Raw genomic sequence first — 26,637 nt, 5'->3', positions numbered from 1 at the left:
TCGCGGTTCTAGCCGTTATAAAGGCATCCTTATCACTATACCGTATTTCTTTCGCGAAAATATGGTCAGTCAATATCAATGGAGTTTTTCGTTTATAGACGAGCAGAAAATGACCACCTGGCCAACAGCTTTGTGTAATTGATACGAAGCAGGCAGAGCAAAAATGTCGAGTCGGGAAGTGAATAGAAATAAAACTAGCTCGGTCCTTCCCTCGCGTAGAAATGTCAACAAGAGCCGATTATTATTTACTTTCCGCTGTGAACGATGATTCTCACCAAAAAACACAAGACGTAGAAATCGGAGGATTTTCTGCTCCTCGTAGAAATTTACGCGAAAACCCAGTCAGGACTTTTCTCAGCAAATTCAGTTGCGTCGCTCTGTGGTTCAGGTTCCGTGGCTCTCGGAGGGTGAGTTTGTGTGTGTGTGTGCACATACAGGAAAATTATCATTTATTTATTTATCTAATTATCAATATAACATAATTATAATAACCCTCTTTTATCACACCCAATAGAAAACAGTGTAAGTGTCGCTTCCGAGAACAATTTTTTAATCAGCTGGGCATAATACCAAACCGAATATTTACGTTTTCAAGATTGTCTTCGTTGATAATTCTGTAAGGGAGGTTACCGCCAAGTTGGTAATTTCTTCCGTCGCCAATAGTTTATTATACCACTTTGACTCTTTCTAAATTTTTCATAGGCGGCCAAAATGTTATTTTCAAGCCAAGGATGTGCTATCCTTATCTTTTTAGTACCATTTACAATTATTCTTATCATTGTCTTGGCTCTCTTGTGGTCATTAAATGTGCATCCTTGTCTCGTTAATTTTCGCATATTTTTCATGGGTTAATAATCGCCATCCGAATTACCTTTCATCTGAACCTTTTTGTTGCAAACTTTTCATCTGTGCCGAAACAGAGATATGTCAGTAACACTACTCTCTATGGAAGGTTTTCAAACATTATTGAGTATTCTTATTGTTTGCCAGTAACCCTAGCACAACGACTCTGCAGTGGATCACTTGGCCCATGGATTGATGAAGAATACAACCATTTGCGAGACTTGGTGTTAATTGCAGGACACATTGAGCATTGACTTTTTGAATGCATATAGCGGCCTCAGGTTGCTGCCCAGGGACTTGCCTATTTGATATCTGAGGATCGGATGATGCTTGCACACGGTGTCTGAGTCCCTAACCTACTCAAAAGAGGGAGTTCAGTAACCCTAGAAAATAACACCAAATCTAAATCTGGTTATACCGTATATTGGGAATTTACCTTTCATGGATCAATATTGAATTTGTTGAGAAAATGCTTCAGTTTTTCACAGTCTTATACCAGCGAAGTAAAGCCTAGTTTCTTGCCCAAAATATGTTGCTAAAATTCTACAGCGATTGACCCAAAAAAATTTGGTTGCTGGAATAGGTATTCACCATCATAATGTGACAATTCTGTCAGTACCGTGTTCACAAACATGATGGTGGATTCCACCAATTTGCTCCTCAGTGCAAATAGAAACCACTAATGTGGAAGCAGCCTCACAAAATTATAGCTGTTGAACAGTTTTCCCTAACCAACACTACTCTCAATGGAAGGTTTTCAAACATTGAGTATTAATATTGTTTGCCAGTAACCCTAGCATAATGACGTGTGTACCTAATTCATAAAATACATGAACTACATAAAAACATGTTCAACATTATGTTATTGTAGAGATTGACAAATCCCCGTCCCAGGAACCACAGCGTAGAAAAAATTGATATCGGCACCTAAAATTTATATCTGGTTATTAAATTGGAGTTAGGACAATATAAAGTAATTGGAATTTGTGTATTAGCATAGTTACTATTGTGGAAGAGGGTCGCTGTGTACCGGAAAACTTGAAAAAATAATTTTCTGACCTGTTCTAAAAAAGAAAAAATTGTTTGGTGCCAGGAGATTGTTTCTGTCGCCAAGAATTTCATTGTGATTTGTGACGCTTTGCTTTATCAAGAACTTGTTTGCAAGCAACTAGCTTCTGGCTTTTTATTGATATTTATTTTGAACCCTTTTGTCAAATTTAAATAAAAACGGCCGGTTGCAAAGTAAAAATATAGTTTTAAATATTTCACCTTTGTTGAAGTAAATTAAGATTCTCTTAGAACCTGCTTCATAAAAGTGAAAGTTCAAATTTTTGCTGGGACAGTTTTTTTTGCCATGGTTTTTACAGCGGTTTTTCCAATATGGCAAAAACTTGCCAACCCTTCTTTACACTTGTTTCATGGAACCATAATTTGAATACTTTGCACTTTAAAACGGATTCTTTGCACTTATATTTGAAGTGCAAAGTATCCATTTTATAGTGGGTATCATCCAAACTAAAGTGCAATTCATTGCATCTCTTTGACTCTCAACTGGTGGTGTGAAAATTCTGTGCATAACTGGCATCGTGGGGTCAAAATAACCCCAGCAAGTATCAATGCATTTTAAAAATCAACCAAAAGAATCTTTGTAAAAGAAACATTCATTTGTCAATTTTTCTTTAATTACTTATATTTTCCCAAAAATTTTCTTTTACCAAGACACATTCGAAAAAAATGGAGGGAAACGTGACTTGAATTTTTTTTAAAATTATTTATTAAATTTTTTGAACTCAATTTTTCATGATTAAAAAATGAACAGATATGATTTAAATATACTCAGAAAATAAAGTTTACAAATTAAAATAATATCTACTATATTTTCACAAGCACCAAAATTATTCTTATTCTAAGTCGGAAACACAGTACTTACAAACAACACCATGAAATATTGATCACACAGATCTTACGTATAATTCACTAACAATACTATCCTCATGATTCCCTCGGATATTGGATGTTTCACCATTAATTTGAAACCATTATAGAGAAAACTGGCACTTTTCTGAGATAACATTTCAATCTCAACACTGGCCGTCCGACAAAAAATGTCTTACACAAATGGTGAGGTATTTTCCCCACTGAAATTTTGATGATTGAAATAACGGGAAGAAAAAAATAAAACAACGTCATAAATTTGTAAAGAACATACAAACAACCTGCGTGAAAGATACTGATAACAGGATGCACCGGATGCATTTCTTTCTCAAGGGAATGGCATGTTTAGCAATGTGTAGTGGCGTCATTTGAGTGTTAAAATTCATATGCTTAACTACAACCTAATTACAAGTCGCCAGATATAATTATTTAATAATTACTCTAATCTGATTAATACCTTTATAATTAATTTACTCCGAACAGTAAAAGCCTGTTTTTAATGAATTAGTTAACCAACATGAACCGTGACACTTATTAAGTAATAATCATAATTCATTAATAATTCACTGCTCGTATATTACCAAATTTTAACATTGATTCTTTTATGTCGTTCTTTGAGATGTATACTATCACTATAAGTCACAGGTTTAGAGGGTTCTCTTCTCAACTACGAACGTGGTAAGACAGGGTATGGTGGTGAAGCAGCCGATCAATACTATACTGATTCACACAAGATCCTGCTGCTCTCATGTGACATTGTTAATTGATCGTAAATAATTAATTAACAATTTCACTTTTATGTCATAAATAGTATTGACAACAATTGGCATAATCATCACAAAAACTCCACTAGATTCAGTATAGATAATTATCGTTATTGATGATTTCACTTTTATTATGTCATAACTAATTAACAATCAATAAAACAATTAATTGTTACAAAATTCAGCTGGATTTATCATTAATTATGATAACTTTAATTATTCAAAGATAACTAGTGATTAATGATAACTAGTTGTCATTAGTTAATTAATGATTAATTGCCAATTTCATGTTTATTATGTCACAAATGATTAACGATTAGTTTTTACAATAATTAACCATCACAAAACTTTTGGATTCAGTATAATAATTATTGTTACTTAATGATTAATTAAAACTTTCATTGTGTCATAATCAATCAACAATTAGTAATAGCAATAATTAATCATTATAAACGCTCTATTGCATTTACTATTCCACTATAAAACAAATACTTAGGGCAGCGGTTCTCAACCTTTTTTGACTCACAGAGCCCTTTTGGTATATAATTTCTATGGCCAAGCCCTGTGAGCCTATTTTTTTATTTATCCATCAAAGTTACCAATTTATTTTTATTATTCAAAAATATTTATAATTATTATTTTTTTAATTTACCGTTTTTTTTATTTTTCTCGAGTGGCCATGGAGCACCGGTTGAGAACCGCTGGTTTAGAGGAAAGTATACGTTTTAAAGTGCAAACTATCCTATTTTATATAGTGCAGATAGACCACACTAAAGTGCAGTTAATTCCATCCTGATATAACGACAAACACATTATAGCGCCAAAATTCTTTGGGATGGATGGCAGCATTAAAACAGGGTTCGACTGTACTTTGCCAACACCAATTTTGACAACCAAAACTGCTTGTGCATACAACCGTTCTCGTCTATGGCTTTTATTTGAATAAGAAAGATACGAAGACACTATGTCACCATACTAGAAACGGTATAATGACCAAGCAAAACAAAATCTTTAACAGGAACAAGAATAGTTTTTCGACCCATGTGGAAATTTAGTAAATAATGTATGATTCCTCTCAATGCCTGTGTAATACATGGAAATTTATTGTTTTTTTCTTAGTGGTGGAATCGTCTCTCGAGATTGCAACGTTATATTTTCTGTGTGTTACTGTGTTTCATCTCGCTTTGTATCATCCTATTCTTACCTTGGGTGTCGGATCATTCATTCGCACATAGCTTAAAGCAAAATGATCTGGTTCTCTACTTCGGCATCAGTAGGCATCAGAAATCTCAGAGTGAGAAGAACACCAATGAGAAATTACCTCTTTACATGGAGCTTAGTCATCCAAACATAATTCCAACGCAGGTAAACATGATTGCATTTCTGCGAAACAGTAATTTTTATGTTTATTTTACAGTCCAAGTCTGAAGTCTAGTGTTTGCCCAGACTTCTGACTTGTTTCTAATGCATCTATGAGTTTGAACCGATGCGTATAAGAATATATCTTTATGCATTGTTATAATTGTCATTGGATTTATTTAGTGAACGTTATTTATTCTGAAACATCTATTTTCTAGCATCAAGGTTCCAATGCTGCTGTGCAAAAAATCAACGATGGTGCTTTTGTAAATAAAGATGAAGCATGTAAGGCAAATTTTGCTTTTATGTAGTGTCGGTGAACCTAATGAATATTCTGTTTTCACCATCGATCTTATATTACTGAAGGGAGAATAATGTGAGCGGTCTCTGTCTCGGCAGCGCTGAGAACGGAGTCCTAAACATCATCCTTCGGAGGATCATGTGACATGTTTACTGTCAATGCAATCCCCCCTTTTTTTCCCTCATGGCATCCAGAGGAGTTTAAAGTAAAATCAGGAAGGAAAGGACTGTTTATTTTTCAAGCAATTTGCTATTATTATTCCAGAATTAATGAAAGAAATAATTCCAGAATTAATGAAAGAAATAGTTCCAGAATATATGAAAGATAATTCCAGAATTAATGCAAAAGGTAATTCAAGAATTAATTAAAGAAATCATTCCAGAATTAATGCAAAAGGTAATTCAAGAATTAATTAAAGAAATCATTCCAGCATTAATAAGAGATAATTCCAGAATTAATGAAAGATGATTTCAGAATTAAGGAAATGAATAATTATAGCATTAATGAAAAAAATTATTCCTGAACTAGTAAAAGAAATCATTCCAGAAGAATTATTATGAGAAAAAATTCCAGAATTAGTGAGAGAATTCCTGAATCAATGAAAAAAAATAATTCCAAAATCAATGAGAGAAACAATTCCAGAATCAATGAGAGAAACAATTCCAGAATCAATGAGAGAAACAATTCCAGAATCAATGAGAGAAACAATTCCAGAATCAATGAGAGAAACAATTCCAGAATCAATGAGAGAAACAATTCCAGAATCAATGAGAGAAACAATTCCAGAATCAATGAGAGAAACAATTCCAGAATCAATGAGAGAAACAATTCCAGAATCAATGAGAGAAATAATTTCTGCATTAATGAAAGATACAATTTAATCTTTAGAAGACAATTGCAATCTTTAGAGATTGAACTGTACATTTCAGTAGGGAAATTGCCTGGCAAGAACTGTTTATTAAACACAGCACATGATATCCTTGTATTTGATATTGCTTCTGTTACAGCGGCTCCTCCCTCCAGTAATATAAGCTTGATGGTTTATATGAGCAGTCTAAAACTTGTGACCAATTTTGAAATTCTCAGATACGAACAAACAAAGACAGGCGGCAGTCGTCGCAGCCTTCCAGCATGCATGGAAGGGCTACAAGCAACACGCGTGGAGTCACGATCACTTGAAGCCTATCTCGAAGACCTATCAGGACTGGTTTGGCTTGGGCTTGACAATAGTCGACTCCCTGGACACTATGTATATTATGGAATTGTATGAAGGTCAGACTTTTTTTTCTGTCCATTTTTGATCTATTTATTTTATGGAGTAAATAACCCCCCTTATGGAACAAGGTTCCTGCTGGCTCTTCAGTTTTTATAGCAATTAGGCTAGCCAAAAGAAGGGGTGAAATACTGTAATCAAATGAGGGAGTAGTTTAGCCAAATTAATTCATACTTAATGGCTGTAACAAATGCTTACTCTGTGGTTAGCATATTTAGTTTCTAATTCATTTGCTAGATGAAACTATTCATCATAGTGACATTAATAAGGAACCTTGTTATGAAAACAATACAATTTCCTCTTTCACATACAGCAATGGGTGACTCGATATATCAGTATTGCCTATATATTTTTTATACTCACATAATCATTATTAATTTATGAATTTTTTTGCCCTAATGGAATACAGAATTTGACGAGGCTAAAGATTGGGTGCATAAAAAACTTGACTTCAAAGTGAACAAAGACGTGAATTTCTTTGAAACAACGATACGTGTCCTGGGAGGTCTCCTAAGTGCCTTTCACCTCAGCAAGGATGAAATCTTTCTGAAGAAAGCCGTGAGTTTTCATTTATTATTCTCATATGAAAGTGTGTGTGTGTGTGTGCATTTTGATTTTAGACACTGCTCTTATTGTGAGAGTTTTTATCTTTATGTAAGGAATTTCACTGTGATATGTAATGAATAAATTTTGCATATTTCTTCAAAATGCACATAATTCCACAATCCTTGTTGGCATGATATAAGAAACATCAGCAGAGCCCGGATTATATGCAAATGCATATAATGCTTTTTTGGCTAGCATTAATGCGTATAAATACATAATATAAAAGAATTTTTAGAATAAGTACATATTTTTGAAGGTTTATTTAAGCTCAATCACTTTTTTAAATAATTTTTCAAATAATATTTTCCATAACATCAGTTTTTTTTCTGGAGGTGGGATTTAGTGAATTAGTAGAGATGTTTTTAATAGAGTATTTTCCAAATCAACCATTTTATTGTAACACTATTTCTGCAGATATGTCAAAAGTTGTAAATTTTTTTAGAAATAGTGTTGAAATTATTTTGTTATTGAGCAGCTGCCTACAAATGCCTGAATAAAAGAATTTGTACAAGTTATTTGCATATGCAGTATAAACATACGTGGGGATATTTTTTTGTGTGTAAATGAATATGCACTAACAAATAGAAAATATGTATTTAAAAATGTAGCTGCTTTTTTCTTTGCATGGTGATTTTTAGTACATATTTTGAAATTTTAACTTTTTTCAAGGTTTTTTTAGTGTATATTTTGGGGTTTTTAAGTGCATATTTGCTTATTTTTAGAGCATATTTCACTACATTTTTAGTGCATGTAATCTGGGTCTAGTTATTACATACTGTCAGGTTTTCACTGCTTGTATTCAGTAAAGTATGATTCAAGATGATAGATTCCCATCTTCTCCCCTTTGCACATCTCCATATAATTGTTTTTGCTTGGCAGTGTATAAACTTGCTAATACTAAAAGATAGCATCTTATCGATTAAATTTGAAGTACTTGTCTGATATTGTGAAGGTTGGTCTAGGATTTTTTTGATCTGCTATGCTATTTTCTTTCCTATTTTGCTTCAAAAAAATTTCAAGTAAAGTCGTGTTTTGTGAGTGATACGTTTGATTCTGAAAAATATTTTTCGTGCCTTTGCTTGTCATGCAGTTATTTGGTTTTAAATAATGTAGAAGAAATCCTTTATAGGTTGAATTTCTGACTTTTTGTATCTGCTATTTATTTCAAAGTACAGTGAAATAGCAGTGATGTAACTGCCATGTAGTGTACAAAACTATCAATGATTGATGTGATAAAGAAAGGAAAGTAAATTCAGTATAGGTAATCAGTGTTATCTTATTTCCCAGATTGACTTAGGTGATCGCCTGATGCCCTGTTTCGACAGCCTTTCTGGGGTACCTTATTCTGATGTGAATCTTCAGACTGGTTATGCACATGCACCTGCTTGGGGGCAAGACAGCACTGTCTCTGAAGTTTCGACTGTCCAGCTCGAATTCAGGGATCTCAGCAAGTTGACAGAGGAGAAGAAATATGAGGTGAAGTTATTACAAAGCAGTTCATCCTTGTGTTGTGATGTCATTATGATCTGTTATGTATAAAATGGGCAGTCATTCAATCAAAAATGAATTTTCTGAACAAAACATTTCAAAACTCAAAATAAAAATTGTTCAAAGTGTGATAAATCGGTCGTTTAAGGAGACAGACTTGAATCAATTTAGCTGTAATAAATTTTTAATTTTTTGTCATGTTTGTAGGTGTGACACACTAGGCACAGTGGGAGGGCGATACAGGAGGCCAAATGTGTCACAATTTTAAAATTCTGTTGGGAGTAAGTAGTCTGTCTGAGTTATATCGATACTCAACATCTACGGCTAATTAGTAGTAGTCTGTGGTATATCGATACTCAACATCTACGGCTAAGTAGCAGTAGTCTGTCTGAGGTTGTGAGTAGCAAGTTAAGTACTATATTTTGTTTGACATTTTAACAAGTACCATGCAGATGCATTTGACAACAGAACTACATTTTAACTTATAAAAGATGCAACTCTATCAAACATTAATCCCAAACTGCAATACAATGTCAAAGTCACTAAATTAGTGTGCAGTCTCAGCGAAACTCATACTTTTGGTGCATTTTAACAGTTTTAGACTTGTATATCAACGTGTACCTCGATCTGCATGAATGATGCGTGCATTACACATTGGTGTTGCTTAGCCAACAACGTAGAAATGACATAGAAATTTGAATTCTTTGTCTCTCTGGAATGTTACAGAATTGTCTGTAACACATCCTCTTTGTACACTGTTTGCTAAGGACAGACATATTGGGTGAAATGTGCTCGACCACAGATTGTAGGTTATTCCACAACAAACAAATTAAGTATATCAGTTTAATGCAGTTGAAAACAATTTGAAGTTTTCTCTCATTTTGGTATATATATTCGTAGCTCATGCCATCATTTATTTCTTATAGAGCAATATGTACTTTCTTTTGTAGGAAGCAGCTTACAAAGTTTCCCTCCACCTACATCAACTGCCAAAAAAAGACGGACTGGTTCCGATGTTCATTAATGCTGAGAGTGGACAGTTTAGGACAACTTCAACGATCACGCTTGGTGCAAGAGCGGATAGTTATTATGAATATCTGTTGAAGCAATGGGTACAAACTGGAAGGACAATTGATTGGTTGGTGATTTGCTCTTTTTTCAAACATACTCATTTTTGATTTCATTGCTATGGTTGAACTTTGTCAATACAAAATTACTTGATGCGAAATTAATCTTATTTGATCTTATCAAAGCCAATTTACAAGAATTAAATATCAACAACATGAGGTTTGGTAAAAAAACCCCCATCTCAATGGCCCTGCTAAAATGCTGTGATATACTGTTTCTTTCAAACTTTGCCCATTCTTTTGTTTCCAGGTTGAAAGAGGATTATGTTCAAGCAGTCGAAGGCATCATCAAACACCTTGCAAAGAAATCGCAGCCAAATCAATTGACGTTCATCGGTGAACTTCTCAGTGGGCAACGCTTCAGCCCTAAAATGGTACACAGTTACAGATTTATTCCTTTTATTATAAGCAATAATAATTCATTTTGATGATGTTGTAGCCTTTACATGCATGTACACCTTGGGACTAAACCTCTCCATAGTGCCAACTTTTGCCAATGGGATGGAGGACTCCCACCCAAATTTTTCCCCCACTGGAGGGAAAGACCAAACTCCCCTAACTATTTTCAAAATTCAAATCAGTTTTCTTATTTTCTTCCACTTGACAGCATCAGGCCCAGCTCTTACGAACATTTACAGTAGCCTACTGTTTGAGTTGAATCCTGTTTGCTGTGAAAATCCTCCATGAAATCATTGAAAGTTTGATTTTTTGAAACAGGCTGCTGTCATTGTTTCATTGTCATCCGCATCCCTCTTCCGCTTTCTATGTAGAAATTTATTCATCAAAATGCATTGAGGAAGCTTGATGTATTATTAAATTTCTGCTCATTTGCTGGTTTTTTTTTTTTTTTCAATTCCACAATTAAAATGTTTTCGGTATAAGGGCTCTGCCTGGGATTCAACTTACAAATGTGCTGAAACCCAAACAAAGCAAACCTTCACTTCAAATTCAGCTCAATATTTATTCTTTGGAGATGCAAAATCGTTCGTGTCATCATTTTGTGCTCGATAAGAAAATAGAATTTAGCCGCAGTTTCTTACGATTTGCTGTAATTCCGTATTTTATGGTAGAAATCTGTAGAAAGTACATACATTCTGTAGTAGTTAGCAAGTACGCCTTTAGGTCAAGGATACATTCACCTAATCTAATAAAGGTTTTTTCATGACTCTTTAATTCCCCCTAGTTCTTTTTAAAATCGATAGTAGTATGAATTGTAGCATGAATATCAGTATCGATATGAGTTCCGCAAAAAAATTCACAGCACAGAGTGTTGTAACACTAACCTCTCAGTGAAAAACACCGTATAGAGGTGGTTCTGTGTGTGTGAAACAACTATTATTGAAACACACATGCATCTCATAGACATTCCTGTGAGGAATTCCTAACATTTCGTTGCATTCCGAAATGCGTGGCTCTATGATGCATTTATTTTGTCAGAATTGATCACATTTTGCTTTCTAGTGGTGCTGCCATCTATATTCCATATTTTTTGGCGAAAATTCAAATGCTTGAATTTTCATGTCATATAAAGTTTTGTATTGAAGGTCTGTGGAAAAAAAGAGGGGAGACCCGCTCATATTTGTGCCTTGAAGTTCGAAAACCACTATCAGCTTTTGAATGCAGATTCTTGTCTAATGACCTCTCCTGTGTATAAGATATAAGATGGTGTGATGAAAATGATCAATGATTATTCAAAAAATATCAGGTGAACGTAAATGAAACTATACTGGGGCGTAGCTCTTACCTAGACTAACCTTATGTTTAAGCAGACAGTTTGATACTATCTTTCTTCTGCTAGTCAAAATATTACTTATAAAAAAAAGGATCGCGAGTACTCGATGAGTTTGAAATACATGAAACTCTCTTGTGAAAGATAGTTAGGTTGTTTCAATAAAAATGTTTTGATAATTGCAGCGAAATTCATTACGTTTTTCTTCTCTAGGATCACCTAGTGTGTTATTTACCAGGAACGTTAGCCCTGGGATATTATTACGGTTTGCCATCTTCACATTTACAGTTGGCGCTTGATCTGATGGACACTTGTTACCAGATGTATGCCAGGACAGCCACGTTTCTCAGTCCAGAGATAGCCTATTTCAACATGCAACCACATGGAAGCTCCGACATAATAATAAAAGTGAGTAGATTTTCCCTTTTTTCTCCATTTTGCATTTCTCTTTCGATATTAATGTAAAACGTATCAGTTATTGGAAATTTTGTATTTTTTTATTGGGAATGCCCTCGTTGGATGACAATAAGCAATTACGATAAATTATGAACATCACTGCATAAAAGAAATTACAGCGGATGTAGTCCCTGAAGCATGAGATGAGACTTGGCTGCCCTACACCATGTCATGTTGGATATGATTCTACTCTTTTAGGTAGAGCGTGTGCGAGCATCCAGAAACGCTCATCAGTGACTGAGTTTTCACATTTGGCTTCTCCTTCTAGAAAAGAATAAAATTATCTAGTACAACTCAGCTATCTTATCCCGTGTTTGGAGAACTACAATCAGTAGATTTAATTAAAATTTCCTGTGAGGGACTGTTTTACTTTCTGTGGGTTCAAATCGTAAAATTAAATTTCAGATATTAAATCGAGTATTTTTACCTGTATCATAATGCAGCTATCGAATCAGGGGTAGGTGATGGTATAAAAATCAATACAACTTGTATTGACGGTATACAACATCAACACTTCAACATACACATAGATGCCAACTGGTAGCACTGTGTGTGTGTGTTGATGTTGCTGCCACCAATACAAGTTAGCTGTATATTGCCAGGTAAAGCATTTACAGAGCTGTCAACTCTCCGGATTTAGGTGAGAGACTCCGGATTTTTAACCCTTCCTCCTGCTCTCCGGATTTTGGCAGAAAACAGTATTTTCCACAAGCTTTCACATTGTCGTGACATCAATGACTATCGTCATCATTAGGGAAAACACCCGTAGAGGGCAGCCGTGGTCATTTCCGTCAAGCAGCCATAAAAAAAAATATGGGTGATCACATTTAAGCAACTGGCAAAGACTTGACTTTGTTTACTTCGCATTTATCAGCAATCATTTATCAGGGGGATGACCTTAGTTGTCGAAATTCCTGTATAATCATTATTGTATTCCATTAACAGCCATGCCGTAAACACAATAAGTTTTTTCTTCAGCATCTTTGTATTTTAAGGGTTTTTAATTGTTTCCTCTGATTAAATATGTCGTCAGAAAGAAAATATAAAACTGCTTTTAAGAGTCTGTATACCCAAGATTATCAATCACTGATAGCATCCATGAAAGGAAACACTTATGTTTTATGAACAGTATGTAGATGTGATTTCTCTAATCTGCATGGAAAGACTGACATTGAATTATATTCTGCTCAGGGACAATGCGGAACCTGCTTGAGGAGAGGTTGGAACTTTTTCTTAATAAATGAAAAGAAAAAGAATTTTTTCCTCAAAAAGGGCCCTCTTGGGAGAATCTCCAGATTTCTGCATTTCCCATTTATCGTAAACCAGTCTTTCTGACTAGCAGAAATGGTTTGCAGCTTGTGATTTATGCCTTCAATTGTGCCTTGATAACAGTCGTAAATGTCAGTTGCACAGCCTTTGAAAGGTAGATGAAATCATTAAGTGACTGGGCTTTTTGTGTTCGACCATTTCAAGACTGAGAATACACTGAAGCAGGCCCGTCACTGGCTTTTGAAAATACACTAAAAATGGTATATATATATATATATACACATACCTTGAGTACATGTGCTTTGCCCCCCCCCCCTGGAAAAAGTTGAAATGACGGTCCTGCACTGAAGAGTAATTGAATTAGAGATACCTGTCTAGTATTGTGTAACACCACATTTCTTCCTTATGATGACAGTGCCGATTCTTCTGGGCATGTACTTGATAAATCACTGGAAACGTTTGTGTGTCACACGAACCCATGCTTCCTCCAAGGTCTCTCGCAGTTCACAAATATTCTGTGGGGGGGGGGTGTATTCAGTAGTGGATAATCTACTAAAGTTGCTACAATTTCCGACATGTGTTACATTTTGCTACAATTTCTTGCCGTTTGCTACTAAAGTGGCAAAATTCTTCAATTCTGCATCATCTTGTGCCAAAAACAAAATTTTTCCTTAAAGACTTTGAAGTTGCATCACAATAGAAGCTGATTTTTCAATAGCATCATTTGGCTTCCACCCAGGCTTCCAACCACATGTAAAATAAGGAACATTTTTCACTAGCAGCCACTGGAAATGCTAACTTCACAGTAAAAAGTTTGCCCTGTAATATAAAAGAAGCGGTGGCGGCGGCGGCAGCATTTTCACCTGGCTTGAGATGGGGCGAAGGCACAGGGGCACTTTTCTACTATCAAACTATGCAAATTGCTGCTCATCCGCAGAACAATTAAAAACAAACTTCAATCATTGTTATATTTTTTAAAGAAAAAAGTTGACTCGTATTTGGTTGTTGACTTGAAAAAAGTTGACTTGTACTCAAGTGGTTGCATTTGATGAAACATTTGTGTATCGTTTAACAGAATGGAAAAGTTTGCAAAACTAACTAACGTATTATCACACTGGAAAAACAGCAATAACAAATCTGTTTTCACATCGATCATAGAAAAGTGATGAAATCCAGGAAAAGTAAAGAAATAAGAAAAGGGTCACGAAATAAGTGAAAAATAGGGAGTGAAAACAGATGTACTCGGATTGAATTTTTTGTGAAAGTAGAATCATTCTATTAAATTTCTAATAGTTTAATCATTATTCTGTAGTTTTCATTTCTATAGTTTAGACAATGTTGAAAATTAGTATGTTGAATCAAACGAAGGTAATGATCAAGAGCAAACTCAGAAAAGAAACACTTATTATTTTAAATATGAAAAGAGTAAATTCTGGAAAAAGGAACAAGATCAAATGTTCAAAAATGTTTGAAACTGAAGAGAACAAAAGCACAACTTTTTAGACTTGCATCAGCGGCAAAAACAAGAAAAATAATTGCTTTTCCTAATGAGTGTTTCAAGTCTGTAATGATTCTTTTTTTAAACTAGTGATTACCAAGTCTACAGGATAAATCTAAAAACACTCATTTTGAAATTATTTTTGAAATATGAAATACCATGTGTTAAAATGTCTGTTAAAAGCCTTCTCATTTGTTGATATTGTAGAGAATGTAAAAATATAATTATCAAGAAGTCTGTCAAAAAATTTGATTTAAAAATTAAAAACAAAAAAAATATTTATTCTAGAGGAAATCTCTATGTATTTTGCACCTTGGGGGAGGGGGGGGGGGGAAAGCACCCCTTCTACTGAATTGAGACAATGCTGTTTTTTAAAGTAAAAAGTAATCCTGTGTATGCTACTGCATATATGTATATAAAAACTGTATTTTTTATTTACTGCCAAAATTTTAAAGTGCTATAAAACTGATAAATGCTACAAAAATCAAATTTCCATTTTCCACCCCTGGGAGTTTCATTTCCTGAATATCTTTGTCGATGACATCCAATGATTGATTGGATGTCCGGAGACCTTGCTCTGCAATGATTTCAAGTTAACGTGCATGTAGTGTCCCTTCAACCATTAGGGATATAATGCAGGAGCGATGACACAGTACATTGTTCTGTTGAAGAATGAGGGCCTCCAATAGGATGCTGCAACCGTATGAACAGAGGGACATGGTCATCAAGAAGCTTCACCATGTCAAGGCAAGTGATAGTGATAAGACTCATTTCAAAGTACGCCATATGGATTGAAGCCTGATGAGGCATGGATCTTGTGTGCCAGGTTGGAACTGTGCAAGGTCATGATGACTTGATAATGGCTTAGGTTGTTTTATCTTGGCGATGTTTGGTACACAATATTTCAGTACTAGTACCAATCACCCGCACTCTGTGTCTACCACATACCCCCCAAAAATAAATTCTTGACATATTTGGTGACATTGCTCATTTAACATTTGGCGACATTAGTGATTTAACACTAGTTAATTAACAACAATGTTGTTCCCACTGTTCACTGTGGTGACTGTTAAAAGGAAAATGTTTTCAGACTTGATCACGGGTATCTATCAGGCTTTCGTGATGGGAACCTCATGGGGGGAGGGGGGGGCAACAGGATTTTCAGCACTAAAATGGAGCCCGGGAAAAATCCAAAAATTAGCTTGCAAAAGAAAAATTGACCTGTTATTTAATGACCTTTCTCTTGACTTCTGTGGCCTTTTCTCAGTTTGTGACTTTTCCATGAGGATAGACACCCTGTCTCATTGAAACTTGGTACAGTAGAGTCTCTATAATTTGTCTTGAAAGTTTGAGGTTCTCTCCAGATAATCTGAGGTGCTGGAATTTGTTAAAATTCCTTTTCAAAACCTCACTTTTTCCGTTTTGTTGCAGAGAACTTGTTTTGTTTAATTTTTTTCTACAAATGCCAGTGATTTTAATTTGAAGAGGACTAGCCAGGGACTGAAAGGGGGTCTTTGTTGGGTCCCCAAGTGAGAATTTTACACAGGCCCCTCTATAGTAAATTTTTAGTTAAAAAAAACAAAACCATTTCATATCAAGTCTCGAGGTCAAGAGCCCATCTCCCCCACAAGAATTGGGCTGACAGGAGCCCGGGACGATTCTTGCCATATTTTGATTTTTTACACTAAAAATTCACTATAGAAGGCCCACCAAAGATTCCAGCCTGAGGGCCCTGCCACAGGACGTGTGGTGGGTCTTTTTAGCCCTAATCCAGTGAATCAAGAGCTAAAAAGGTAAGCGTAAGCACAAATATGTAAGTCTAAAAAGAATGAGTTCCAACCAGCCTGGTGGTTCAGGATTGGGCTTAGTATTTTCTTAATTTTGACTATATATCAGTGTTTCTCAACCTTTCTGAATCCAAGGACCAGTGAGATGTCAGAAACAATTCAACGGTCCACAATCTTTCAGCATTATTTGCAGAACTCTTTGAACAGCCAAATCCGACTATTTAAAATAGTTGACCCGTTTTTTTCAACAACGTTTATTTTAATTTGTGATACTTACCCCCCAACGTCATGAGTGATGATAATTTTTATAGCTTATAAATCATATGATAATTATGGCTGCATTCACAATGTCCAGTAGTCCTTTGTTTCATAAGCATTTGTAATTTTTCTGCAATTTTAGCAACTATTGTTGATTTTGCCGATGGCAACGTTTTTGGTGACAATTGAGGGCTTGTCGTATTTTGCTGTATTTAGGATCCCAGCTTCCTGTATATTACTTAATGAAATAAGGTCACCAAATCACACACGACAAACATTTTTTTCTGGAAATACGTCTTTGTTTACTGCGATTTTCAGCAGCCTTTTATTTCAGAAATTTTTGCAATATTTAACAAATTTGTCATAAATTGAATTTTTTGGCTGAATTTTTGATATCCCATATTTAGGGTAGGAATTTCCAGCACTTTTTCCAGTGAGATATAGTGACCCCAAGTATGAAGCTGTAATTTTTCTTTGAACCCATAAGGATATTACTAGAATCAATAACACCAATTGAGCAATTTTACAATTGATATTTTAAAGTAAATTATTACATCTGCCGGTGGACCACCTTTGTCATCATCAAGGACCACCTCTGGTCCACAGACCATAGGTTGAGAAACATTGCCATATATGGTATATTTACCATAAAAATACTGAACTCTTCCCCACTCCCAAAAATTGTTTGCCATTGTTTTTTTTTGGATAATCTGAGTTTTCAGTAATCCAAGGTAGCCTCAGTCACCTCGGATAATCAAAACTCTGTTGTACTTGAATTTAGGGAACCATAGGTAGGGTTTTTTCGGTGGGGGGAGGGGGAAAGACGTCCTCTTCACTGCAAATGATTTTACAACTGTTATTTTTTATTTTTTTGCCCCTAAAACTTGCCGCCTGGGCGATTTCCCCACCCCCATTTTGGGCCTTATACCTCTGCTGACCAATACTTGTACAGGCTAGTTGAATGTCTTGCAGTTTCGTGGCAGCTGTCATTGAGTCCACCTTATTGTCACTAGGTAGGTATCGCCTAATTTAATGTTAAATTTGACAATGTGTTCAAAACAAATAATCAAAGAAAGGGTAAATTAGATTTTGTTTTGAGTAGGCTCAAAATAACTGCACATTTTGATAATCCTGTTCTTTTCCACTTTGCAGAGCAACGACGCCCACAACTTACTTCGGCCAGAGACAGTAGAGAGCTTGTGGTACCTGTATCAAGTCACCCGCAACGAAACCTACAGGGAATGGGGCTGGAACATATTCCAAGCGTTCGAAAAACATTCAAAGATTCCAGACGGCGGTTACACGTCCATAGGAGACGTTCGAACTACAGTATTGACAAAACCTAGGGATTTTATGGAGAGTTTTTTTCTGGCAGAGACGCTCAAATATTTATATCTGTTATTTAGCGACAATCAAGAAGAATATTCTTTTAGCAATTATATTTTCAATTCCGAAGCACATCTACTGCCGATCGTTAATCCTTAGGCATTTCATAGTAATTTATGCGAAATCATCCCGGTTAAATTAATAAAATAAAGGAGTACCATGTTATTTTATGAGTTTGCATTTCTTCATCTGTTTTGGTATATAGTTTTGGGTGAAAATCCTCTATGATGATAAGGGGCCATTCGAGTATTACGTAAGCAAATTTTTAGTCATTTTTGACCCCCCCCCCCCTCCCGTCAGCAAAATTTTGTCTGAAATTCTCTGAATCCTAACTCATATTTTCATAAAGGGTGGTTGATCACGTAACCATTATCGGAACCCCCCCCTCCACCCTGTCATCAAATCAGGAAACCCCCCCCCATCGATGATGGCGTAATACTTGAACGGCCCCCTAATCCACTATCTACTCTATAATATAAAATCTCAAATTCGAAAAATGCAATGTTTTATGCCTGTTTTTATGCAACAGAAATTAGTTAAGATTTATGGTCAAGTTTTCATTTAACTTCTGAATATTAACCGGGGAACCATGGGAACGATCGGGACCAAGTTATGTGTATGTACTGAGTCTATATATATGTATATAATCAGTGCTCCTAACTTACAGGGTCTGGGTACCCATGGTGGAGACTTAGATAGATAGATACCTTGAATGGCTCTTGTCTATTTTAGATAAAACACTGCCAACTTTTTCCCTTCCATGCACAACCACATGAATAAAACATCATCCACATAATGTGATAACCATAAGTGGACCTTAAAAAGCCACTCCACTCCTATAGAAAACACAGAACCAAAGCCTGATGCTCTGATATAAAACATACAACTAGAACATTCAAACCCCTGGAGACAAAAAATAAATTCCTAAAACCCACGTCACTATTAAACTATATTTTACTCTTACTAAATGTTAATTTAACTGTTCTATAACAACCAGTTTTATTACCAGTCATAAATTGGTACAATTTCAATTTTGTTCATGGCTCTTATATGGAAGTCCCACAAGGTTTCAGCTCATGATAAATCACAGTCTGGAACCCCGGCTTCCTTACTGCTGGGATGTGTCTAGTGGTACATTTCCAGATCATTTAAGCTGCTAACAGCACATATCCGGATTGCTTGAGCAATCCCAAGCACATTTCTTAATTACTTTATCGATCCATGGCTCACCTCCTTGTGATTCATTTAATTGACTTGTGGTACATTTGCAGATTACTTAAGTGGCTGTGGTGTGGCACATTCCCAGATCATTCGAGACGGGCTCGCAGAATGCTTCCAGCTATTTTAAGCAGCCTGCGGAATTTTTATAGATAATTTCAGTGGCTCTTGGTACATTTCCAGATAATTGAAGTGACTCAAAGCATATTACCAGATTGCTTAAATTGTCCACTGCACATTTCCAGATATTTGAAGTGGCCTTTGACACATTTCCAAACAAATGAAGTGGCCAGCGCTCTCAAAAAGGTTGAGCAACCTTGATGTATAGAAAATTTTGATTTCTGAAGCAATGCTGGGGTTGTTTGGACCTGTTTTACAAATTTTCGATCCCGGTGGTCATGTAAATTGTCATCATTGTATCAAATCATGGGAAAAATAATTTTTACAGGGAAAAGCCAAAGTTTGCACAACAGCATCAGTTCGGCCTCTCGACATTCAAATTGGAGAGAATTTTTTGTGCTATGACGCTATAAATTTTTTGATCCGTAAGCAATTTTTTCTTTTTGACATGATTTGAGTGCATGCATGCCAGGACTCTGCCACCGGACTTATCCTGTTGCCGAGACCTCTTCCAGCCCATTTTGTGGCAGTCTGAAACAAAGTGTGTGTATAATTAAGTTTAAGTGCATATTTTGTGTTGTGTGTGGTTTTTCAGTGGTGCCATCTGTATTTTAAATTGTGAGAGAAGTGTAATGGTTGAAATAATGATTTGAGTGCAGTAATGGAAGGTAATTTTACCTTCTAACCGATCTCATGTTTGATAAATTTTCCCCAGGGAGCAGGCAGGCTTTCTCCATGGTATTTGCATAACACGGAACTTCAGGCATCTGCCAGCTTTACTTTTAATATGGAAGACAAATAATAAAACTTCTCGAACACAAACCATGCATAACTATGATCTCATAGATACGTTATGCTCACGTATAATATAAGTAAGAACTTTCCGGCATGCACCAATTTGTTAGAAATTCTATAAGGGAAAGTCTTGGGGAAGTACATGTATGATTGAATAACAGTAGTGTATATGTGATATGTGCTTACGATAAGAGTATAACGATGAAAGCGATTGAATGGAAGCATGAAGATTTTTCTGTACTTTCATATCTTGGAATAATTTTAGAGAGAGAAAGAAAGAGAATATATATTCTTATTTTATTCCTCTATAATTTTTATATTTGAATCTAAATTTTCCCGTCGTTTTTGGTGTTTGCATTCGTAAAAGTACACAAGGGCCATTCAAGTATTACGCCAGCAGAATTTTAGCCATTTTTGACCCCCCTTTGTCAGCACTCGCCCTACCTCCTAACACATATTGGAATCTCATACATACGTGCATGGGGGGGGGGGGGAACTCACATGCCACCCTCCCGAAGATAAAACAAAAACAAATTTTTTATGCAAAAAATATTTAAAAACAAATTTATATAATTTGGGAAGAAAATACCTTTATATGTTATTATAATTAATTTAAATAAATAAATATATATATTTCTGCTGTATGCCTCTAGGGGCGGGACAGCAATATATACGATTGATTATAATTAATTTCTGTTAACTTCAATACTATTTGAAGGCTAAGAACAAAGTTTTTCTTTAAGAAATTCATTGCGACCCACCCTCTAAGCCACAAATGCTAAACTTGTGGCCCTCTGGGATATATGATGTGGTCCTCTACCTCAAATCTAATTTTAGTGAAAATGCACTAAGCGGCACATTTACAGATCGCTTAAGTGATTCGTGGTGCAATTCCAGTGGCATAGTTTTGGAGCACTTAAGCCGCCTGTAGTGCAGTTCTGCGTCACTCAAGTTACCTGCGGGACATTCCCAGATTATTTAAGTGATGGCGTAGTTACAGATCATTTGAGTGCAGCGCAACAGTTTCACAGCACTTTAAGTGGCCCCGCTACACGTTTCTAGAACACTTGAGCAGCCCGGACACCTTTCCAGCTCACTTGAAGGATCAGCGGGACATTTAGAGATAGCTAAAGTGGTTCTATAGAGGACTTATCAATAGGAACAATGTTAGTTCAGGTGCCCACAAACTAGCGAAAGGTTCTTCTCGTTTTTGGTACATCCAGTAGGATGTCATTAATATCTCATGTTTTTATAAAGGGTGGTTGATGACGTAAGCATTATTCAACCCCCCTGTCATCAAAAGTCAGCAAATCGGAAATCCCCTCCCCCACCCCATTGATGCTGATATAATACTTGAATGACCCCACAAAACATTAAATTAATTTTAAAATTTAATGAATTATAAGGTAATTAATTTAATTTGAAAAATAACGTCAACTGAAAACAAAATAAATGCAATTAAATTTTCTAAATTGAAAAATCTTAAGTTCTTTCTAGGCTTTAGATGCAAACTTAAAATGCATAATTTTAAGTTTGTGCCTAAAGCAGGAACAAAAAATAGCGCCCTTCCAAATTTGACTCCCCTACTGACCAAAACCTGGCTACGCTGCTGCTCTGAAGAAATCATGCAGACTCACAATATTAATTACATGGAAATTCTGTGCTCTTCCATTATAACCATACCATGCATTTTGGCTTGTTTCTTTCTTCACGCCTTGTTAAAAAAAAAAAAAATTATGGACAAGAAAATAAAGTATCACTAAATAGGAAGCATAAATTTGCCAAAAGACAAAAAAGGCGCTAAGTGGTTATAATGGAAGAGTACCAAAAAGAAAAATTATTCAGGTATTTGGCCTTTTTCACTTCAAAATATGATAGACAGATGGCAGCACCAGTATAACATGAATTTGTTATGTTCACACAGACAACACATTCCTGCATCTGCCAACTTGTTAAAAATTCTCCCAAGGAATGTTTATGAGGTGCGTGTAAGTCCAGTAGTAAAGTAGATCCCGTTTTGAACGTTTCTTATAAAACTGTCATGAAAATTAGAGATATTCTTTGAACTGAAATCCCCCAAAGCAAAATATTTAGCACTGTTTTGCGGCGAGCCCTCAGCTAACTGGAAATGTCCTGCGGTAAAAATCCCCATTCATGTAATAGTGTTTTTTGCACTTTTTCTTAAAATTCTTCCAAATTGTTCTGCAGAAGCGGTAATTGTTCTGCAACGTACGTCGCAGATTTTCGGACATTCTGCTTTTGGGGCTGAAATCTTCATGACTATTAGTAAGATTTAGGGGACCACAAAAATGAGTCGTACCAAGTGGCAAAACTATAAGCGGATATAGTAGCATTTATCATCTGAGGCTTTCATGGCCAGCGTTCAATGAATTGCAAGCGGTTTTCAGGCCATCGTCTAAGGCATTTTATTCCATGTGCGTCTCAAACCTGCGGTAGGTCCTGATACAACTGACCAATGAAAACACGGATTTTAATGATGTCACTAATTAAAGAAAATGCAAAGCATTGTGGGCTAAAGAGGAAGCTCTTCTAAATCACTGAAAAGAGGGTTTCCCTTGCAGCATTTGTAGTAGAAGTTTTTAAGCATTCACTCTGAAAATTCACTGCAGGTTCTTGTAAACAAAAAGTTGAGAGAAATTCATTTCTTTAAAAAAACCCCTAAAACCCTAATTGTTTATTGAAAAAATTAATGAGCAGATCACATATTATTAAATACAGGATGAAATTTTATTTCCTACCGCATTTCTCACATTTGGTTTTAATTCCAATTTATCTTGAAAAAGTCATTTAACCACTTTCTTTCAACATGACGGAACAAAGGATTGTTTTAAAGATAAATTTCTAAAGAAAAAAATTATGTGGCGCAATTAATGTATTTTTGACTAAGGCCATCCTTACAAATTCAAAAATTTCCCGAAAAATATTTGGGTCTTTTTTTTTTTTAATTCTATTAAATTTACCAAACATGACTTAATTCAAACCCAGTGTCGTCTTAACGCATTTGCCCACCCAGTGACCTCATGAAAATGAGATTTTGGTTCAAATATTCAACAGTAAGTATATGCTAGAAATATGATTGCCTATAGGCAGTCATTTCTGGCCGGAGAGGGAAGGGGACTTGGAAAAATCAATAAGCCCAAACATTTTAAACTTAACTTCAATAACTTTTAATTGAATTATGTCAATCACAAATACAACTAAATATTGAAGAATAAAATTAAAAAAAATTAAATTCCAATGATTCGTGACTTCTAGTCAGGGCCGTAACTAGGATTTTTTAAGGGCTGCGGGGCAAAAAGTTATTTTACTGCCCCCATCAATGTAAAAGTAGTTTTTTAACGATAATTTTGTTCTAACCTAAAATTCTCCCCTTTAAATTTTGCTGCCCAAGGCAGTTTCTGGCCCTGTTCTCTCTGGCCGCTCCAGTTACCTCATGGTTACATATTTTTCTGGCCCCATAACCAGGTAAATTAAGATGTCATTTTATAAGTTAGAGTAATTACAAATTTGAATTTATTAAATGTTATGAACTGTCTTTGATTTGGTCTCGCCAGAAAAAGAAAAAAATTACAATTTATTTCATTTCAATCTTGATAATCAAACTTGAGCGGCAAACTTATTTTTTTTATGTACAGTAATTTGTGAAATTTATATTGCATTTCATAAATGTGTGATTTTATTAAAATTATAAATTTTTGAATGAATTAATCCATTTAGACGAAAGTAAATTACTCGTTGGACAACTTGAGGGAAAGTATGCTTGATGGACAACTGACTACTAATGCACATTCTTGATTCACTGATGCAATAGAATGTGCTGGTTTTCCATTGCTTATTGTGTCAGGGTCTACAGCAGGATGGAGACGCACATTTTCTTCCTGATGCTTTGCTTACATCTTTGGCAGGCATCTTCTGAGGTTAATTGCATGTACATTTCTGTGACAAGCAAGAAAGGCTTTGTACATCTAGTGTTGTCGAGTTGTTCTTATATATATATATATACTTCTGAAGCTTGATTGGCCGGCTCGAGTGCATGTGTCATGCTCTGATTGGCTGTGAGTGGGATCTAGTGTCGATTGGCTGTTGAGGTCATTTTCTCTTTGGGTCACATTTTGACTCTCTTCACCGTTAAAGTAACAGGACCCAAGTAGGATGTGCTTTTGTCGTCACAAGCACAACAACAAAAATCAAAATGAAGAGATAATGAAGGTATATCCTACTTGGGTCCCATTACTTCAGCAGCGAAGAGAGCTGCGATGTGCCCCAGACAAGAGCCAGAGAGAAAATTACCTCAACAGCCAATCAGATCGTATCCATAGCCAGAAGTTTCGTTTGGGGGAGGGAACCAAAGTGATAGAAGATTTGTACATCTTTCTTTATTTTTTCAGTCATTTTCTGCCATTTTGGGGGGAAGCAAACCTCCCAAGTTTCCCCCCTTTTGCTACGACTTTGAGTGGAGCGTGAAGCATCCATTCAAGCCATTTAATGAGGCTGATCAAGTCTCAGAAGCAGATATAAAGAACAACTCAATGACAGACTAGATGTACAAAGTCTTTCTTGTTTGTCGCAGAAACCTACATGTGTTTAACCTCAGAAAATGCTTGCCACAGATGTGGGCGAAACATCAGGAAGAAAATGTCCCAGACCATGGCCTAATAGCCTGAAAACTGCTTGTAACTTGGTGTATTTACCATTAGAAATGGAATATTACAACACTATGGGAAACGTGTGTGGACTGAAGAGTAATATCATTGCATAGGCAATTATTGTTATTAGATGCCATTATTACATGGGGTTATCATTGTATGGGTCCTCCTAGTTTAAAGAGGTAGAAATGTGGCAGTTAAAGATTAATTTATTAATATTTGTATAACACGATGTGAAACATTATGAACAATTGAAGTCAAACAGACATTACTTCATGAGCAACCAGTGCTGTGGTATTGAATGAAACAAAGGCACTTCTTTCTTCAAAAGAGAACCTTCCTTCGCTGTGGATTAATATGTCCCAATGATGCCAGCATCTGATTTACATATTGGATCGTTACACACACACAGTGAATTAAAAGTGACCTTCATTATACATATTCTAAAGTTTAAAAAAAGTTAATTTTTAATAAAAATATGTCAGAATGATTGATTTTTTCTAAGAATCGAGCATACATATTCATTAAAAGATATAGCCTATGCACACACACATATATAATATAAAATGCTTAAAACACAATATAATAAAATCTCAAGCACTATCTGAATTTAGCAGATTTGTCATTTTTGTCAGCAAAGTTCGGGGTGTTTCAGATACTTCGTGATTAAATCGTTTGCGGATGCAATCGCTGCGATGCTCATACTCCCTGCGACACATGTTCTCGCAATAACGCAGCAGTTTTAAAACCACAGCGAAATGATCTAAATGTATGAGGAACTCTTCGGCCATGCCGTCCATTTCCTGTAGAGTTTCCGTGTAGTCATACGCTGCCATCTCTCCGTCCAGTTCCTTCGTCGCTTCACTTTTATCCTCACTGGCATGAACCGGTTTCTTCAATGCTGACTGGAGCTGTTTCCTAATCTGCAAAAACACCTCGTCCCATTTCTCCGATTCGGACTTTAGGTTGTCCATCGCCGAGAAATAAGCCGAGAACGCGGCGTCTTCCCGCCACTTCTCGTGGTCCGTGACGACGAGTTTACAGATGTTGCTCTTCTTCAGGTACGACTTGATCTTCTCGCAGTATCTGTCGCGGTTGTCGGTGACGGAGCCGACGTATCGTTTCAGGGGCGGCGGGTCGTCTCCCTCGGTCGCCAGCAGGACGTTACCGGCGGCGTCGGAGATGCACACGTCGAAGCAGTTCTCGAGCAAGAGTTCGAGGCGTTCGTGTTCCGGGAGATCCCTCGGTATCGCTCTGTTCAGTTCGTTGTTGGACTCTGTCTTGTTGTTGTTGCCGCCGAGCGTCTTCCTCCCGCAGGTCAATCGCGAAGTTCTGCGCGATCTCCGCGGCATCGGAAATACATCGGAGATGTTGAGATCTTCAACGGCCAAGTCTTTCATTGGCGACGAACTCATCTTGTTTGGCGAATCTCCGCTGCCGTCATCCTCTTCTATTGAACTTTCATCCATGGTATTTCAAATATCAAATCGAAAACAAAATCAGAAGACAACAATGATCATGCAATCGAAGAAATCTACGAACCCGCGTTCACTGATTTGTTCAATGTCAATTGACCGCCATAACGTAAACATGTTGACATTGACATCCGTTAGCTCTTTTCTCCCGGGTAGTTGCATAATTTTTTTTTTAATTATCAACTATCCCAAAAATATAAAAAGTAAATTACAAAAGATATATAATAAACTTTCTGAATAGCAAAAAATATATTTTTCGTTTCTTCGCTCATGTTGATTTTTG

At 35.9% G+C, this 26,637-nt stretch overlaps 1 protein-coding gene and 1 pseudogene across 1 annotated transcript; both read left to right on the top strand.

Moving 5' to 3' along the window:
* The first annotated feature begins 170 nt into the window (after positions 1–170).
* On the top strand, positions 171–18,244 carry alpha-Man-Ib (alpha-Mannosidase class I b). Its single transcript, XM_089251205.1, has 10 exons — positions 171–407; positions 4,662–4,907; positions 5,120–5,186; positions 6,289–6,474; positions 6,885–7,033; positions 8,369–8,557; positions 9,520–9,707; positions 9,947–10,070; positions 11,639–11,833; positions 17,846–18,244. The coding sequence occupies exons 1-10, from the start codon at positions 222–224 to the stop codon at positions 18,176–18,178; spliced, it is 1,863 nt and encodes a 620-aa protein (XP_089107331.1). The 5' UTR covers positions 171–221; the 3' UTR covers positions 18,179–18,244.
* LOC149088999 (5.8S ribosomal RNA) lies at positions 1,004–1,157 on the top strand (annotated as a pseudogene).
* Positions 18,245–26,637: the final 8,393 nt, after the last annotated feature.

Source organism: Pholcus phalangioides, unplaced genomic scaffold (genome assembly GCF_987345545.1).
Source record: "Pholcus phalangioides strain wild (caught in Gottingen) unplaced genomic scaffold, Ppha-v1.0 ptg000003l_1, whole genome shotgun sequence".
Taxonomy (NCBI): Eukaryota; Metazoa; Arthropoda; class Arachnida; order Araneae; family Pholcidae; genus Pholcus; species Pholcus phalangioides.
The sequence above is the reverse complement of the archived record's forward strand: the minus strand, read 5'-3'. Positions and strand labels throughout refer to the sequence as shown.